Here is a 19,455-nt window from a genome sequence, read left to right as displayed (position 1 = left end):
ATCAAGCAAGTAATTTTCCAGAATACTAACTCTTTCAAGCCAATAACTCCTGATGCCCCAGTCATTCTGGGGGGAGAAGGAAAGCAGCAGTTGGCACAGTTATTAGTGGAGAGAGTCAGAGAATCAACCAAACACTCCTTGATAAGGAAGCACTTGAGCACCAAGATAAAATAGATAGTCAGTGGCAAGATTATCCATGGTTTTAGTGCTTTGATTCTGCTAGGAAGAGAAGTCCCAATAATGTAAGGAGCTGGCTAACCAAAATCCATTCCACAGCAGGTAGAGAGAGGAAGCTTTAACCATCACAGGTAGTTCCTACTGTCAACCTTCTCTTTAAGCAGGAGCCCCAGCCCTTCTGCAATGGCCGCTATCATCCAGAGGATTCTCAAACCTGGAAATCTTGCTTTTCCTTTAAAATATTTAATTTTGTAAGTATCTGCACATGTTGGCTCCCATCACCACAGGCAGAGAAAGCCTGTGTGTTCATCCTAAGTCTTCTACAGACGTTTTTCTTCTGGCAATCTTGAGTTACAGGTGAAACAATAAATGATTTGATGCTTCAGGCCATGGTCATCAACCCATGCACGAGGCCTCTCTTGCATGCTGCAGGACTAGCATCATGATTTAAAAAATCAACCCAAACCTATCAATATCAAAAAGCATTCTGACGGCGGTCTGGATCTTGTTCTTACATTCCAGTCACACTATCGCCTAGAATAGTAACAATTTCACAGATATTTGTCTTAGATGAAGTAAGAAGTTTTGTATTAACCTCCTTTTCAGTCTTCAGTCCACATCTTCAAGGTTAAGTTTTTGGTGAATAGGGCAAAATCTACCCCCTCTGCAGAAACATACCCTTTTAGAAGGTCCTTATACAAGACACATCAAAGCTGATGCAAGTACCTTCCTAATTTGTGCAAAGGTCAGCTGCTGCAAATGTGTGACATGATTCAGCTCGCCCTGTTCTGGACACATATATAGAATCAATCTTAAAAGTTTATTCTTAAGCAGCTCTGCATTGGTAAACACCAGAAAGGAAACGTTCACTTTCAAATCAGATCTCTTGCTACCAAGTGCACAGAAAGCATGTTGCTGGAGTCCTTGTGTCTCCTAAGACTCCTTAAGCTCAGCAGTAAGGTGGAAAGTGAGATACACAGTTATAAACTCCGTCAGCTGCCCGTGTCACCTGAGCATTCAAAGACCACTTGTACTGTCCTGATGCAGGAAAAGAGTCAGCAGGAATTAAGAACATGCTTAAATTCTGTCAGAAATTAAGGTCTAGATACTCAAGCGTCTGACAAAAAACGTAAGGAGAGCGCTCAGAGTGCTCCCTGAGGCAAAGTTGCTTCTTTGACTGCTGCAGAGTCCCAGCCAGGAACACAGAACACAGCCCAGCTGCAGGTATTACAAACACTTTCAAAACCAGCCTAAAAAGTTAATTACTACTTTTACAGTCTTAGACAGACTGTAAAAGAGTAAATATTGCATTACAGACCATAATATTTCCACATAAACTTCAAAAACTTAAACAGAGGAGTTACTTTCTTACAAATTTCAAACAAACTGTTTATTCCAAGCACAAAATTACTGGAGGGAGCAATTTTTGGGGCAGAAGGAGCAAATTTTGGCTTCAAACTATTTGTCTGGGAGTATCTTATAGAAAAATAACTTATGCACATAAAGACAACACAAATAAAAGATACCCAATAGCTGAGGTTATTTTCTAAGTGAGTGTTACTGTATTGCAGGTACATGCTTCAGTCACATTTATCTCAACTTCCAGGCATTTTTTAAAAAGCTAAACATCCAAGTTCTGGGAAAAAAAAGAGAATTTAAGTGTTTCTGGAAGCTTATTATATTGTCATTGTACCAGAGAAAAGAGAATGGTTCTAGCAAGGTTTTACCTAGCAGATCTGCTCCTTCATCAACATCTCCAATGACCTCGGACCCAGCTGTGGACAGTTCATGGTACAGGGAGTCTGTGTTGATGCCAAATGCTTTGTTCACAATCCCCTGTGTTGGGCTGTTGTTGGAAGCAAAAAAACAGAAGGAATCTTGTTACCTGGCAACATTTAAGCTCAAACATTTGTCTTTGAGATATTGAGCATCCCAGACCGTCACAATCAAAAGCCCGAGAGCACATTCCACCTGTTCACCATGGGATTCTTCTGAAAACTCCATTGAAGTCCTCCGTGCACTTATGGGTCACAATTGCTCTGACCAGCCTCACCTGGCACTCACACCCACCCCCACTGGTCCCAGGGCTCCCTCTGATCTCAGGCCTGTGCCTTCAGTCCTTCTCTGAGCTGCAACTGCCTTCAGCCCCATCTCCTGCTGCTCCTGGGTAGCACTGGGACCGAATTCATGCCCTTGCCTTGTCTGCTGACAGAACCCATTACCAGTGCTCCGCTCTCCCTGCTCAGAGCCTGCAGGACTGGGATGCTTGGGGTTACCTCTGCTTGTCCTCTCTTGTGGGACAGTCTTGCCTCTCTCCTCAAACACTTAAAAAAATAAAAACTGAGAAAAGCTTGAGGTTTTAAAATGGAATTCAGAACTGAGCTCTTATTAGACAAATGCATCTCCTCCCTCTTCCTGAGAGCTTACGCTCATGTCCTCTTTGCTTGTCTTGAACCTTCTGTTGCTCCATCATCTCTCCATCCTCCCTGACTCAGCAAGGCAAACAAGCCCAGTCCTGGGTCAGCTGGACAGATTCTGCTGCAGATCACCAGCAGGCATCTGCCTTTTTGGAGAACCCAAAGCAGGTCAGGACCTCTGACACTGACACTAGGCAGAACTATGTCAAACAGCTGCCTTGTGAGCTCAGTGTGAGCCAGAGAATCTGTTCCTCACTCTTTGTGAAGCCAAGTGACAGAGCACACAGGGAAAAGTCATAAGCAGTACCTGCTACCCGTGCGTTCCAGGCGGGGGTCCTGACACATGTCCAGCTCTGGAGTAGAGTCAATGATGTCCTGGACATCGGACCACTCATCACTGCTGCCCATCCCTAGGTAAGACAGTACATGTCATCTACAGGATCAGGACTTTCACAGGATGGTGTTTCTTGAAGGGAATTTTACAGCTTTGAATATCGAGGCTTGAAAATTTCATGGTGCCACCTTCAAAGTCTTAAAATCAGAACAGAAAGTGACTGAAGGAACAACTGCAGAGCAGGAACAACATCATAAGCATCCCCTCACCCCCACCATAACAGAGCATCACCAAAGTCATTGCCCTGAATACCCAATAAAATGGGATAAGCAGAAATACTTCATCCATTGAGGTAAATTCCAAAAAACCCCTTTTATCTGCTGTCATGGTTTGAGATAGCCCCAAAATCCAATTCCCTAGCTCTATTCCCCCTCCCACATCTCAACTTAATGTGAGATGGGTTTTTCCAGACAAAACACACCAGACTCAAAGGGGGGGAAAGGGAATATATTACAATGACTGTACAAATAAATACCATATCACATTATACACACGATCACAACTATCTCTACCATGACATATGTATTTACACTGATCAGATCTCTTCTCCCCTCCAAATAAAAGTCCAGGAGGGAAAGAAGGACAGATCCCTTCCAGTCCTTAAGCAGCAGCATCTTCTGAGGCAGCAGTCTGTCTGTGTTCTCCACATGCAGCAGCTGATAGCTGGATTTCTGCCAGCACTCACGAGGGAGGTATCCAAACCTCTCTCAGCCCCATCGCCTCCAACCGAGGGGTCTTCCGTGGGCTTCGTAACCCCAGACAAGGTCGTTTCACCACGTCATATCACGAAGACACAGGGGGGTCTTCGTGACGGTCTGGTATCTCCAGGAGACTCAGCTCCTTGCAGGGCCTCTGTGCCCTGTCTCTCAGGCTGCCACCGTGGCAGCAGTGCAAGGGGGGGGAGCCAAGGTCAACTCCCCCCGCATTCCATCTGGCCGTCCCGGTCCAGCTCCGGGACGTCTTTTGAGCTTCTCAGCTCCTCTCTCTCTCCGGTGCTGCACGTCTAAAACTCTTCTCCTTAATAGGAGTCCATCTCCCTCTTTTCTCAGAGGGATCTCAAAGGAGTTTTGGGGGGCTGGTACAGTCTTACCCCCAGAACTCTGTCTCTCAGGCTGCTGGCTCTCTTTTTCCCAGCTCTCCTTCCAGGAGTCCTTTCTCTGGTGCTGCATGTTGCTTCTGCTGCTCCTTCAGTTCAGGTGTTATCTCTCCTGGCTCTCTGCCACCGTTTCTCTGGTCAGTGCTGGCTGCTGCTCTGCGCCCATGGAGAAAACATCTCCCAGCATAACTACAGGCACCTAGCCCAGCTTTATGCTGTTCCAGGTCCCTGCAGCCCCCAGCCAGGGGCTGGGAGGCCCCAGAGGGCCCGAGGGGCTCAGAGCCCCTTCCTCGTGGTTCTACAACATGGCCACCTCTCCTCAACAACTCATCTCTTCCGGTGAGCTTGTGAGATGTTGACATTTTTGCAGGAGCGCCCATTGGACAGAACTCCAAAACTTCCAGGGGTTTCCACCCCTTGGGGTCTACCACTTTTCTTAGCCTCTGGGGGAACACAAAATTCAAACCATGACATCTGCCAGTAAAAACTCTTCCATCCCCATGCAGCATTTGCTGAGATGGAGGGCAAGACAGTGATTTTCTGTACAGCTTGATAGAGATTACTGTTGTTAGGAATTGCCACTATTTAGTTTTACTAGAAATAATTTTTCGATACAAATTCTCAAGTCTACAGTGGTTTAGATACCCATTAAGGTGAAATTTCACTTCAAATCGATACATGAAATCTGCTCTGGATTCTGCATAATCTACAGCCTCAAGCCAGTATTTAAAGAATAAGGAAATTCTTCCTCTTGTTAGATCTCATTTATTGGATACCAAACTCTTCAAAAGCTCAGACTTGCACCTACTCTAAACAAGAAACACAAACACAAACACAGTGTCTGTTCACACAAACACAGTTCCTGTTCACACAAGGGATTCCTGAAGGCTTAAGGACCTAATTTGTGAATTACATTAGTCCCTCAACGACACTAGATGTGAAATTTTTGACCTTTCCAAACGGTCTCAGTAGCAAATATACATAGCCCATGACAACCGGAGTGTTGATTTGATTCTTTCAGGCTGGCATTGTGCACCAAATCCACACTGGAAGACAAAGCATGATGTGGATCTGCTGCCAAAGCAAGGCATCCACACCCAGCAGGTCTCACACAAACACCGCCTTTCTCAGCTTTATTTTATCAAGCTGGGAAGCTTTTCTGCAAATACCTTTGAGTACCCTTTTCGGTAGCTCAGCTCTAAGGTATGTGCATCACTGACAGACATTTTAATTACAGATGCATAAAACACAAATTAAAATTCAAGTATGTGAGTTTCTTCTCAGCAGGGAGAGCTGATTTTGCTTTAGGCATGAGAAACACAGCTGAAAGGTTGAATATGCAAAACACACAGGAAAGACACAACTGTCTGCCTTGAGCAGATCCCACAACATCATACTTCCACCAAGGAAAAAAGCTTCCACATGCACAGTGACCTCACAATTGCACAGATACAGAAGAGAGATGACTTTGACCCAAGAAAGCTGTTGATAGTAAATGAGCTTGTAAAGCAGCAACTGTAAAAATCAGGGTATTTACAGGGCATTCAAATTACTGACATCCATGCTTAGCTTCTCTGATACAAGTGTTGCATGGCCTTGCCTTGGCCAGGATCACAGCCAGAACACAATCTAACAGCTGGCTGTGCAGAACCTGTATGTTTCTACAGACAACTACCCTAGTTTCTGGCACATGGACATTTGTGACCCTGGGACCCCCTCAGGAAAATACAGACTGGGACTCGGTCACAGCAGTTCTCATTCAGTGCTACAGCAAAAGATGTTATATGCTGGTTTATAGTCTTAATTTGTTAGGAACCAGCTTGTCAATGTTAGCAGAGGAATTTCTGCTTTAGTAATAACTCAGTTATAACTTCTGCTTTCCAAGTAATAACTTGGGAAAAAAGATGATCAGCTAGTTCAGATGCCAACCTGAGAGATCTATGCTCATCTCTATGCTTCTGCAGATTTTTTTAGTGACCTTCAGCTAGTCTTACAGTCCTTTTCTATGTTAAGTTCACGACCTGTAAAACAATTCACTTCTCATTTCTGATGGCCACTGCAAGTCTGAATACAACCCAGGGTGAGATCTGCTCAGACACTGCATGGGCACAGCTGCATTAAACAGCACAGAAAAGGCCTTTTATCATGTTATTACACCATTTATTTATTTACACCATATATTTATTACACCTAAGGCGACTGAAGGCCCACACTAAGACCTTAAACCATCTTGTCCAGGAGCTGCTCTATGCTGATGATGCTGCCCTTGTCGCCCACACAGAAGCAGCTCTGCAGCATTTAACATCCTGCTTCGCAGACGCTGCTGAGCTCTTTGGGCTGGAAGTCAGTTTAAAGAAAACAGAAGTTTTCTATCAACCAGCACCTCAGGAAGTCTTCCTTCATCCCCATATCACCATTGGCGAATCAGTGCTCAGATCAGTCCAGCAGTTTAATTACCTAGGCAGCCTCATCTCCTCGGATGGTAAGATTGACGGAGAGATAGGCAACAGGTTAGCAAAGGCATACAGTGCCTTCGGAAAGCTTCATAAAAGAGTTTGGCGAAATAAACACTTGAACAAAAGTACAAAGATCAGTGTTTACAGAGCCACAGTGCTGTCTACTGGATCTGAATCATGGGTCATCCACCGCCACCACCTGCGACTCCTAGAACACTTCCATCAACGCTGTCTCCGCACAATCCTAAACATCTACTGGTCAGATTATGTGACTAATACATCTGTTCTAGAACAAGCAGCAGTCACAAGTATTGAGGCCATGTTGCTGAGAACACAGCTGTGTTGGGCAGGGCACGTCTCCAGGATGAAGGACCAACCACCGCCTCCCTAAGATCCTGCTTTATGGTGAACTTGCCACCGGCTGCCGCATGAGAGGAGCCCCAAAGAGGAGATACAAGGACTCCCTGAAACAACATCTCAGCCTTGGCCATATTGATCAACATAACTGGTCTACTCTGACCTCCAACCGGGAGGCCTGGAGACACACCATCTATAACGCTGCTGATGCCTTTGAGAAAGCACACAGGATCACCCTTGAGGAGAAAAGGCAACGCAGAAAGAATCGTGCTTTGCAGAATTTACCACCTAAGGAGTCTTTCTGCTGTGCCTTTTGCAATCGGACATGCCTGTCTCATATTGGCCTTTTTAGCCACCAGCACGCTTGTGACAAACATGGGTAGAGACCTTTCCCAAATCTTCATTCGCAAAGCCCAGCCATGATGATGATGATGATGATGATGATGATGATGACACCATTTATTTAACAGCCTGGTGCTAAAGCTTAGGTGATGGTTTTCCTGATGAGAAATCATTAATTCAAATTACTAAAGGACTCTGGGAAGTGGACAGAAAACAACTGTAACTTCCAAAGATTTGGGGGTGTTCTTATATGACAAAGAAACTAAAAGAATCAGCTCATTTATCTGAGAAAACCAGCTGGACACAATTGCTATTTTTAAACACATCAGGGTGTGGGATAAACACACAGAAAGGAAAATAATTATTTAATCTGAAAAATTTGGCATTTGAACAACTGGATAAAAATACTTATGAATAAATCCAGAGAGAAAACTAAATACAAGCTTTTAACTGTCACATTGATGAGGTCCAGAAACAGCTTCCCAAAAGTTCAGCCCAAGATGGGACTTGACTGCTTATGAAAGAGGTTCCACAACATGGATGAATGACACTGCAGGGCACTGAACTCAATAATCTGTCCCCATCCTGTGAATTTGTGAAATATTCATATTACTGATGTTTCAAAAACTTGCTATGCAGAAAACTGCTACCATCCAATTAACCCTGCCTCACTCATGTACCTTCCATGTCAGGCTTCCTCAAATTCCATACTTACAGTGCAGTCACCCAGCCTCTCCCTGTAAACAGAGACACACAAGCATTGGGAAGTTGATTACAATAATGACAAGCTGCCATACCTATGCTGACATTCCTCATCTCCTGTGTGACCTGGACTTCCATGTTCCGGCTGTTCCGCTTTTCTCGTGCCCTCTTATTGCTCTTGGTGGTGCCATTGGTGTACTCGCTGATGGGCTGGATGCTCTCGTTCAGAGGGGTGACAGCAGCAGAGGGCACGGATGACGTGGGAGTGTTGGACTTGGTTCCCGTGGTGCTTGGTGTGGCAGCTGCTGAGGACTGCCCAGATTCAGACATCTCATCCTGGGGGCACTGTGGCAATTCCAGGGAGGGGGAAGAACAGAAAGGGAAAAGCACAGCTATACATTTCAGTTAATGTCCCATTTGTTGGGGTGTGGCTGCCTTAAAGCATTATGGAGCATGGCTCTTGCTCGCTGTACCCGCTACATGTCCAGCGCTTACTGGTGACACCGGGCACTGCCACCACAGTGAAGCAAAGAGTTCTCGTGCTGAACTCAGCAAGCAAATCCCATCTGTGAAAGGGCTGATACCCTTCCTCCTTCACTACGGAACACTGCTCTTTACAAACCACACCAGTTTGTGACCTCAGGAAAGATGGCCTTATCACAAGTGAAAAGCACCTGCAGCTCACACTGACTACGGTAAAAGCTGAAGGGCTTTGGCACTTGCAGCAAGCCAGGCCAATGTTTTCCAAGGCTGGAAGGCACCATGGATATCACTTGGGAAGGATCTGAAGTGGCCTCCTAGAAATCTTGGCTGATGTCATTACTGTAAGCCACCAACACACTTGGATGAGAGAACAGCAAACTGGTTTTGCCACTAAACTGCAGAAGCGAAGCAGACACCAAGCTGGGATGGTCTGGCTTGGCTGGTACAGGAGACCTACGTCCACAAACCACCTTATGCAGAGCTAGCCAGGCATGGGTCCAGCTGGAGAACACAGCAGAAATAGGTGTGGTTTCCCACTTCCAAATGGCAGGATGACAAGACCCAAGAATTCCAAAAGCTGACAAATCAACAGAGGAGATGGATTCCCAGTATGGAATATGCAAAACAGCTCTTGGGTTTACAGACATTATAGCCCCATTTCTTGTACCACTATCTCCGGAGAAACAGGGAGGCTTTAAGGCTCTGGCGGGGTTTTACAGTGTGACCTGTGTTTGTCAATTAAAACAGCACTCCTTCACTCAGCCAAGGAACATCCTGACCAGTGCTGTGATCATTCCCAGACCCAAATGAGATCTCCCCACTCTTCATGGCAGCCCACTCTAATTACTGCCAGAAGGGAAGTGACAAAATTAATGCTGAGAGTTATATGTGACAGTGAGTTGACATTGGGTGCAGTGACATTCAGAACCTGCACGTCCAGATCCAGTTTTCATCTTCACCACTGGCCTCCCACCTCCTGTGCAACTACTACAGAGATCCTGGTTCTGCTCCGAGGCTGTTCTGAGTCCCCCCACCTGTGACACTGTTTCACTTCACTCATTTGGAAGTCTTGTTCCCTTATTCTAATAATACTTTCACAACATAACAAAAAAATCCAAAATGGGATGAGCGAGAAGACTGAAAAAAATGGTGACTTAACCCTTTGCAGCCATATTTTTTTTTAATCTGGAATCTTACTAAGATCTTCCTTTAATTAGACTGGCCTCTATATGCTTATCTTAGAATGCCCTGCTGAACAATGCATCATGGAAACCAAAGGTTTTACATTGCACCTGAGCATTTATATTGGAAATTAAGTTTTTTTAAAATGGTGTTACCATTAAATGCAATCTACGTTTTGTACAGTTTCTGCATTTTTAGTCCAAACAGCACCCATATTCCCACATGAATACCCAAACTGTCTCCCTGCACATTTGCTGGTTTCAGCATCAAGACTGAGATGAGGACTTTGCACTTAGGCTGCTACACGTGAAAATGACACTTCCCACCTCTACTTCATATTCCTGGTTCAGGAGCTACTTTCCTAATATGTAAAGAAAAAAAAAATCAGTGGGGTTTTTGAGAACAAATAGGATACAGTAAGCCTTGGACTACCTCAACTGCAGTTTGCCTGCTGTGCTTTCTGATGTACAAAGGGACAAAGAGTATCAAGTGTGAAGTGCAACCATGAAAACTCTTTCCCCGAACAAAACTGCTGTTGGATGAAAGACTTCAGGGATGCCCTTGCACCCACTGTGAGTCTATGAGAATAACCAAAGTCCAGGAACACCTCAGCATAGTAAGAGACACCCAGGTCGGTCCACATGTCATTCCTTCTTCTTATGAACCAGATGTCATTCAAAACTCCTGGATCACCAGTGTCTATAGGGTGGTATTTGTAACAGAGATATCCTGTAACTTCTTGTTTATTGGCGTAACCTGCCCCTCACCCAGAGCACACCAATGAGAAATTACCCTGGTCTTCCACTTACTCTTTGGTTATAGATCTGAGTCTTATATTTACCTAGAAAACGTACTTTATCAACCTAACAGCCTGCATTGGAGAAATTCCTCCCAAATATAAATACTACCAACATGCTCATCTTCACAGACCAGGAGCTGGTATCTCCATTCTATTGTCTGACTGCTCTGTTAATGCTAAATATTACACTAAGAGTACAGCTGTCCTCTACAGCACAGAAGGCATTCTCCAAAACCCATAGCTCACCCAAAGAATACTCTCCACAGTCACCACTTACCTACAGCCATACCTGTCAACCTCCTAAACATCAACTGTGTAGTAGTGACCTCCAAAATGCATTGCAAAGGCCCAACATTCATAGCAGTCATATTTCACCATGAGAAGCCACAACTGTATGGTTATAACACTGAAAGCATAGTACATAAAAACAAAAATGTTAAGAACTTTCATCTCCAAAACACTGTATAAAATAAACGTACAGCTGAATGCAAAAATAAAATAACGACAGCAACTAAAACAGAAAATAGTAATAATAAATAAACAAGGACACTTAAAATGTAACTATAGTATGGCCCCACGAAGAAGAAAAACGAGTCAGAAGAGTCAGGTACATACTGGGAAGGTGAGTCGTGTGTGCAGTGACGTCAGCAAAATATCAGAACTCTGAAGAAGGGGCAAGGGGTGCATGAGCCACACTGCTGAGATCTCAGTCATGCAGAGGATTTAAGAGACAGCGTTTCAGTCAGAGAGCAGGCAAGAAGCTTGCAGGAGGAAAATCTCCATTTCAAACTGCAAATCCAGCAAGTCAGTCAATCACACCCTTTAAGTATTCATGGGTTTGCTCCATACTCAGGAAGCCTCCATAACACACTACCCCATCCAAGTCTTCCACAGCACAAGCTCCCTGGCTCCACCATACCATCTAGCCTGCTTTATCCCAGCATTCCACTCTGAGTCTCCCTAATGAGCACCAACACAAATCCCAGCAATACTCGTAGGATACATTTGGAGCAGCACACTGCTACATCTGCATAAAGCTTTCTAGGAACCAGAAATGGATTTTTTTTGCCTGATACAACCACCACCAAATCATTAAGAGATCCAGTCAGCAATCATAAAATCACAGAATGGTTTGGGTTGGAAGGGATCTTAAGGATCACCCAGTTCCAACCCCTGGGCAGGACTTCTTTCCTGCCCATGGTGGGACACCCTCCATAACCAGAACTTGGACATCAAAGCTTTTTCTATTTATCTGCGTTCCCCTGCAATGCAGATGCTGGGTTACCAGTGAGACCCATTCAACTTCTTTCACAAGTTCTCAACGAGATCACTTAAGGAATTATACTGTAGCAAGGCTGTGGAAGATGGATGTAACCACCCTGTCCTCCCAGCTTTTCTCTAAAACCTAACCCCCTCTGCCCAGCCTGATCACTGGAGAGCTCACAGGCCTGTTCACACCATGGTGTGCAGCACCGCCTGGAGAGACCAAGGAATAACTGATCCCAGAGGCAAGTTGGGTTCTGTGCATTTTGGTTGTGCTGGCACAGTATTACTATGAAGAAACGGATTCGTGCTCTGTCCTCATTTCCACCATCCTTAGTTATGTAATTGCACTGTGGTCCTGCTATTTCCTAATTCCAGGCAGAGCTCTCCAGAAATGACTATGGGACTTGAAGGGCATTCTGCAAGTTGCTACATTTCCCAAACTTCTGTGCCTCTAACACTACAGTGAGGATTGGGTTCCGAGCCTCCATCTTAGCCAAAGATATTTTGGATTTTCAAATGCCACGACAGCAGAAAGCTGATGAAGTGCTGAGACTTGTGCTGTGCTAGTAGCCTGGCCACTTTACAGAGGTACTGTTAAAAAAAGTTAAGTTGCTGCTTTCTTTTCTGAGTAAACTGTGATTTTGTCTAAATTTCTTGTGGTATGCATCAAGAAGGCCACTGCTGCAGAGTCCCACAGGCCAAAGCCCATCCATGGAAGCTGGAGACATGCAGAATGGGGACAACAAGCTGAGGGGTTTCTTTTTTTTTTTTTTTTAATTTCCTCTCTGCCTTTACTGCCTCAATGTATTTTACAGGATCAGTGATTCACAACTTTTCCAAAGGAGACCAGTCCTTACATGTGACATATAAAACATATGATGTTCTACAAATTCCAGGCAGAGTGAAGGTAAATTTGATCAGACGCTTTTGAAGTAGAGCAGAAGCTCTGTAAGATATCAGTGGACACATTGTAAGCATGCTCAGCAGAGGCACCAGTGGCTCTCAGACCTGTCACCACGCATTTGTGGAACATCATTCAGAGAGAGAAATTCAGTGGGATCCTGAGCACAAAGACTTTGCAAAGTCTAGACATACAGCTCCTGGGAAATGAGAGTCACCACGTACAGCCTAACCTGCAAACAGCTGCAGTGAGCTGTCAGCTCACAGCACACCACCTGGGCCTTGGGGCTCAGGCCAGGCTTCAAAAGGCAGAGCAGAGCACTCCAAATGGCAGAGCAGAGCATGAGAAGCATCAGGCAGCACCATGGGCTGCTCTAGTGCAGCTGCAATGCTGTGAGGGTTTTGAAAGCCCCAGTGCAGAAGGCAGAGTAGTGATGGTGACAGATGTACCGAAGGTAGACAGTGCAAGTCTAGAGCAGTGACTAGGTATAGGAGGAACATAAGACCTTTAGGCGCAGTGCAAGACTTGGGCAACCAGAGAGGATGAGAAGCCCTTTTTAGTGAAGACGGGAAGGCCAGGACACCAATCAGTCAAAAAAGGACAAACACTGGAGGACAAGTGCAACCCTATGCCTGGCCCCACCTGAGTTGCAGAAGCCTTGCTCTTATCAAGGGGGAGAGAAGGGACAGGTTCTACCATGTCCTCTCCCAAATAAGCTATTAAGAAGTGAAGGATTTCTCTTCTCTCAATCCCTAACTGCCTCCCCACACATCCCTCTCAACTTGGGGCCAGCCAAGTAAAGGAGATAATCCCTGAGACAACCCAGCACGAGGAGCTGTGTCAAATCCTTCCCACACCATATGCCAGATCTGCAGAAGAATATCCTCCCACCTCCAGCACAGCTACCATGGGAGCAAACACACAGGGAGAGGCTGCAAAGGGTTACGGACACAGATTGGTCTCCAGCTTAATGAAAATATGGGACGTTATTGACAGCAGGAGAGTGGGAAACCCTTGCTCTGTGATGATCTAGAAAACCTTGTAGCTGGAGTTGGACTGCAGCTGGCCGAGGTCACTCAGGTGCCAGTGGTCCAGTGTTGGGACGATCTTGGCCCCTATCTGCCCACGTACCATGCCATCAGCGAGGGGGAAGACATTCAGGGAGCTGGGACGTTCCTTCCTGCTAAACAGAAAAACAGAGAGAGAGGGGAAGACATCTGTTAGCCATGTACAAGGTTCTGACAGAAAACAAACACCACACTAGTGTATGTGAAATATTAGTTTCTAGAAATTTGATTGCACTCTCATGGGGCAGCTGTCTGAACTCCCAGCTCCCACACTTGATGTTGGCTGCCCAGTCCCATGGTGCTACTACTAGAGTCATACCTCCTCCTGGGGTGACTTTAAGAGGGAGGGGGTCAGTGACAATAGGCATGACTGACTGCTCCATCAATATAAGACATTTGGAGGAACACAAAAGTGCAGGGAACCACCAGTCAATTTAATTCTCAGTGTCTCTTCTGAGAAACAAAGGTACTGTGGGAAAACAAGCTGCTGCAAACAACTCTCACAACAAAAAAATAAAAGCTCCCATAGCTCCTAGAGATAGTGAGGAATGAGGCTTTAAAGAGTCATCTACATGGCACTTCTGTACATTCCACTCCAAATCTGGTGAGCTCCAACAACAGGAAACAGACAGGTTAGATCACTTCCCATTTTAAGCAAGGGAATACTTGTACTCTTTGATCCTCTCTCTATACCCATATTACACAACTGAAACTAAACAAAGGTATAAATAAATGCATCATGCATATTGCCAGGTGTCTCTAAGTGTATTCTATTCATCCTCTCCTTTCTGGCAATTGCAGATGACTCACTAGCTGCAGGTCTGATTCTGAACAAAAAAGCTGGCATAGGTTTTGAGATCAAGTTTCAGTGGGAGAAAATCTAGAGCAAGCAGTGGAAGTAGAAAGGCTGCAGCAGCAGCTTGCTGAACCTGGCGACTGGTTTGGTGCCAGGGAAGCAGGTCTGCAGGGACAGAGCACACCTCCACTCTGGGAGTATCTCTAGTTGACTCCAGTGTCCCTGCAGAGCTGAACTAAGCTGATTCTCTGTGTGATGTGCACCCACACTGGGGTTCAGTGATGGTACTTCATCTAATCCTGCACGGGGCTTCCACTTATTTGTGGGGGGTGTGATGAAACCTCCCCTTCTGTACCCCTCTGTTAGGAACAGCAGATCCCCTCCCCAGCTTTCCCAGCTTTCCCAGGCTGGGAAACCAGCACAGACACCTCACCTATGATCATGGCAAACAACTGCCACAGGACCCATGGCTCCTGGGACACAGCAAACACACTAACACAGGGGATGGTACACCAGCCAGCTCCTTTAGGAAGGATGGAGGTGGAGTGTCCAGCAGAGGAGACAATGTTTGCCCAACCTTCCCACTCCCGGCACTGCCCAGCCACCACAGCATGCCGTGTCGCTGTGCCAGTGCCTATCTTGGATAGGAAAAAATATCTCCTGTGGCCTATCCTGGATAGGCAAAAAGGGGCAGAAAGGTGTTTCCAGCGTGGCCCAGCAAGCAGCTTTGGGATGCATTTTTCGTAAGAATCTGCATTAAAATCCTCTCCTGAAGACACCAGACTGATACGTGAAAGTTTCATACACAAACTCTCTTAGAAAGAAGCATGCAACCGGATTTTTGAGGAACGCCGCTCAGTGACACAACATCATTAACCTTCTCCCAAGTAACAGGACAGGAGGAAATGGCCTCAAGTTCCGCGAGGGGAGGTTCGGGTTGGATATTGAGGAAGAGTAGATAAGCATTGAAATGGCTGCCCAGGGCAGTAGTGGAGTCACCATCTCTGGAAGCACTCGAAAGGCATGTGGATGTGGCACTCAGCAACATGGTTTAGTGGGCATGAGGGTATTTAGGTGAAGGTTGGACTTGATGATCTTGGAGGCCTTTTCCAACTTTAATGATTCTATGAGTCTATGATCTTTCCACAGATTCAAACCTAGACTTCTATGTGATAAGCATTGTCAGTTTTCTTGTAGCCTTTCCTTTCCACTCAAAAGGCATCTTGATGCTTGTGCCTTTTAAATATTAGCAATCCCTGAAGGTTTAGTGAAAACATTCCACTGTTGTTTGTCTAAATCCCTATTTAGGACTGTAATCTGACAAATACACCTGTGCTCCTACCAGGTCATGATGCCAAAGGACATTTACCTCTGCCTGTCTTCTTATATCCCACTGCTATCATTCCAGCTCGAATGATAAAGTTTCTAACAGGTGGATTTCAAGTTTCTCAATAACATACCAAGCAAAGGCGTCCCCTTAGAGGAAATCTTTACCCCTGGGACTGATCCAAGCACCATAGAAAGTAGAGTCAGTTATGTGTAAGGGATTATAAAGGGATTCAAACCTAGAAATTAGAACTTTATGCCACAAAGACAGTAAATTCCTAGTTTTACAGTTAAATAAATAACTCGAGGGTCCCTAAGAGTCTACTACAAAAAATCTCTCTTTCTTAAGGAGGAAAAAAATTAGGCCTTTTTTTGAGCTGCTTTAATCGTTAGTTTCATATCTTTCCTCTTCTTCAGAGTAGAATGATAGTTTTAAGGGAGTCATGCCTCACAGGTATATGGAGCAGGAGAAAGTTTTCTGTAACTGCAGAACAGTCCTTGACAAACCAGTGGTGCAGCTAGAGTGACTATGCTGGAATGGCCTGACATAACTCACTGGCAGCACTGAGACATAAAAGCTGCCCCAAAGGCGTGCTGAAAGAGCCATTAAATTTCTCTTTAGGTAATCACTGTCAGATTTCTGCTGGGAACCCGCAGCTCATTTCTATGTTCACATGCAAACACACACATATTTATCACACAAGAAGATAGAGGAGCCACTGAACGGACAGGAAACGAGGACTTCACAGTCCTTGCTAAAGAGACAGAACTACAGAGTTTCCATAGCATCAGAAGTTGTAGGTTCTTCAGGAATGGATTTTAACACAGACTGATAAGAAATTTCCTTGCTGAGTTTCTTTGGAAACACCTTTCAGCCTCTTCTAAACCTCCCAAGAAAGGAGAAAGAGCAAACACCACAGCAGAGCTAACTCCAGTTTTGCAGTCCTGGGGTTGGCTACCAGGCTTCAAAGAAATTTAAAGTATTCTAAGGGCTGGTCTAAACTTTGAGTGCTGTAGTAGCCTTCATACACCCAATTCTTTCCAGTACTGAGGGAGTCTTAACACTTGGTTAGTTCCACCTTGAATTACAAGGTGAACAGCACACTCTACATTTTGCAGTAGCCAAAACCTGGGGTCAGGATGTTCTACAAGTAACATCCTAAAGTTTACAAAACATAATAAAACTACAGTTTGTTTGCCAGCATTCAAAGAGGAGAACTGCTCTCTTTGGAGGCTTCAGGCACAGCACTCCCTGCCCAGCACACAGCCAGAGGTGCCTTTGAAGAGGTACTGCTACTGACATACTTGTTCTGCCCCGCTCAGAAAACAGGTATGTCTTGTTCTCTAGAGTAAAATAAGGGAGAAAAAAATTCTTGGGACCCAAGGGAATGGCATGAAACTGTGTCAGGGGAGGGTTGGCTGGATATTAGGAATAGGTTCTTCCCCCAGAGGGTGGTTGGGCACTGAACAGGCTCTTCAGGGCAGTGGGCACGGCCTCAAGCCTGACAGCTCAAGCAGCATTTGGATAATGCTCTTAGGCACATGGTGGGATTGTTGGGGTGTCCTGTGCAGGGCAAAGAGTTGGATTTGATGATCCTTGTGGGTCCCTTCCAACTCAGGATATTCTACGATTCTATGAGTCTATGAATTTAAAATATTCTGAGATGTGAAGTGCAAATGTCCCATCCCAGACATCTGATCCTGTTTTGGGACTGAACTTATGTGTCTTCTACACTTGCATACACAAGGTTCTCCCTGCTGTGTTATCCCAGCTCTGCGGCTCCCTCCACCTCCCCTGAACCAGCAAGTCCAGCACAGGGGCCAGTATACACAGAGAGCAAACACATCAGTACAGTACATTCCAAGCATCACACCGTCACCACTCCACAGCAACCTCCAACACTTGGATTAATGAAATTCAGGTACAGCAATAGGATTTACCTTTTCCTCCAGGACTGACGATGACTGCAGTGACAAACATAACAGTCAAACAGCAGCAATCCCACAAAAAGCGAGACAAAAAGAACAACCATTAGAGAGCAAATGTCATGCGAACATGCATCCTACCACAGACACAGGGTACACATGCACTGCAACCCACACCACATGGAAGTGGGCACCAGACTCATTACTCCTCCTGGATGCCCATCAATACATACCACCCCCCCCAAACGCTGATGCACAAACTTCTCCCCAGTCCCATTTATTTTAAATAAATTCACTCAGATTTGCATCAGAGGCCATGAGAAATTATGCCTGTTCCCCCACCCAGTGCACCAAAATCCACAATCACTGGTGTTCCCCCCTCCAGCTGTGCAGTGACACTGAAACACACCCGTCACAGGTGCTTGTGCACAAGCGCAACAAATACAGAGCTACACCTGCACGCACGCACGCAAACGGCGCAAAGCTGGAAATAAAGGACAAACTCCCATTTCCCACTTGTAGTTCCTACAGACTCAGTTCACAGCCCCACTGGAGGCTTTTCACAGACATACAGTGTTTCTCTCCAAGGACACTAGCAATATGCCACACTTAAAAGAGTAAAAGACTGACTTCTCTAATATGAAGAGGCAATTCTTGATGAAAATTTTGCCCTTCACCCCAGAGAATGGTAGTCTTGTAGATACAACCAGCAACTTTTCACTGTGCAGCTCTTTCATGGAATGGTAATATAAAAAGCTACAATTAATATCAGCTTATTTGAAAGTCAGGGAAGAAAAAGCTCATTAAAAATGGTTCGAAAATCCTTGTGGTTCTCTTCCAAGTCAGGATATTCTATGACTCTATGATTCAAGCTGGCGGGAGCACATAGGACCCACCCTTTAAAAGAGGGTTTGTTTTTGTCTGTGGTACTTTTAGATTTTACTGTATAAGCACTTCCACAGATATTCTTATTTCCAGAAGGTTAAGTGGGGAGGGAAACAAGCCTAACATGCTTATCCCATTCCAGTTGTAATACTAGGATCAGACCATGTTCTGGGAGCTAAGTGTGGACTTCCAGACTGCTAGAGGGAGAAGAGAAGGAAGAAAAATGGTCTGATAAGGGAGATTTTATGAACAGATGAACACCTACAAACTCCCGGTTCTTTTTACACCATGTCCTGTCTAGCTCTCTACACCCCTCATGCATGTCTCTTCTGTCTAGGAAAGCAGCCATCCAGCTATTTTTTTTTCTCAATTGATTCCTATATTTTAGACAATCCAATTCCAGTCAAAACCCAAACACTGCAGGGAGGGAGGAAAATCAATTTCTTGGACATAAGTAGGTTTATTGCGTGACTGACAGAAAGCTTCGCCTGAAGGAACAAGGGGGAAAAAATCCTATAATGGCTAATGCATTTAATTGCTACAGTTTTGATGGCTGTCCCACATACAAAGACACACACACAAACACTTGACACCTCCATCCATTCTACAGATAAACCTTTACATGCTACCTGAGAATACAAACGTGTTTTCCAGGGGCCCCATCAACAGCAGCATCATAAAGCCTCAGTTTCATAACACAATGCACAAAGCTCCTCGTCATCAAGCCTTAAAAAAAGTACCCACAACTCACCCAGAACCCATTAAAAAGAGCTTCTGCTACCACATCCCCAGGGAAAGGTCCTGCTCTGGTTTCTCTCTCAAACACACACACTCAGTGTGTAAGTTCCCAGGTGACACACGTTACATGGAGAGGTCGTGGTCC

The 19,455-nt window shown here is 45.2% G+C and overlaps 1 protein-coding gene across 2 annotated transcripts in view; it reads right to left on the bottom strand.

Annotated features, from left to right (window-relative positions):
* Window positions 1-19,455, bottom strand: part of MAPK8IP3 (mitogen-activated protein kinase 8 interacting protein 3) — an 85,137-nt gene that overhangs the window by 30,200 nt on the left and 35,482 nt on the right. Inside the window, exons 7-11 of one of the 2 annotated variants that reach the window (XM_029965997.1) lie at window positions 17,703-17,726; window positions 13,611-13,755; window positions 8,037-8,286; window positions 2,902-3,004; window positions 1,905-2,023 (exon numbers count right to left, since the gene is read on the bottom strand). In XM_029965997.1, the coding sequence (XP_029821857.1) occupies window positions 1,905-2,023; window positions 2,902-3,004; window positions 8,037-8,286; window positions 13,611-13,755; window positions 17,703-17,726 (641 nt within the window). Of the gene's footprint in view, window positions 1-1,904; window positions 2,024-2,901; window positions 3,005-8,036; window positions 8,287-10,682; window positions 10,797-13,610; window positions 13,756-17,702; window positions 17,727-19,455 lie in introns of those variants that run through there. The other variant, XM_018067585.1, reaches the window with a different exon arrangement.

This window comes from Manacus vitellinus, unplaced genomic scaffold (assembly GCF_001715985.3).
Source record: "Manacus vitellinus isolate BGI_N305 unplaced genomic scaffold, ASM171598v3 scaffold_12_pilon, whole genome shotgun sequence".
In the NCBI taxonomy this organism is placed as follows: Eukaryota; Metazoa; Chordata; class Aves; order Passeriformes; family Pipridae; genus Manacus; species Manacus vitellinus.
The sequence above is the reverse complement of the archived record's forward strand: the minus strand, read 5'-3'. Positions and strand labels throughout refer to the sequence as shown.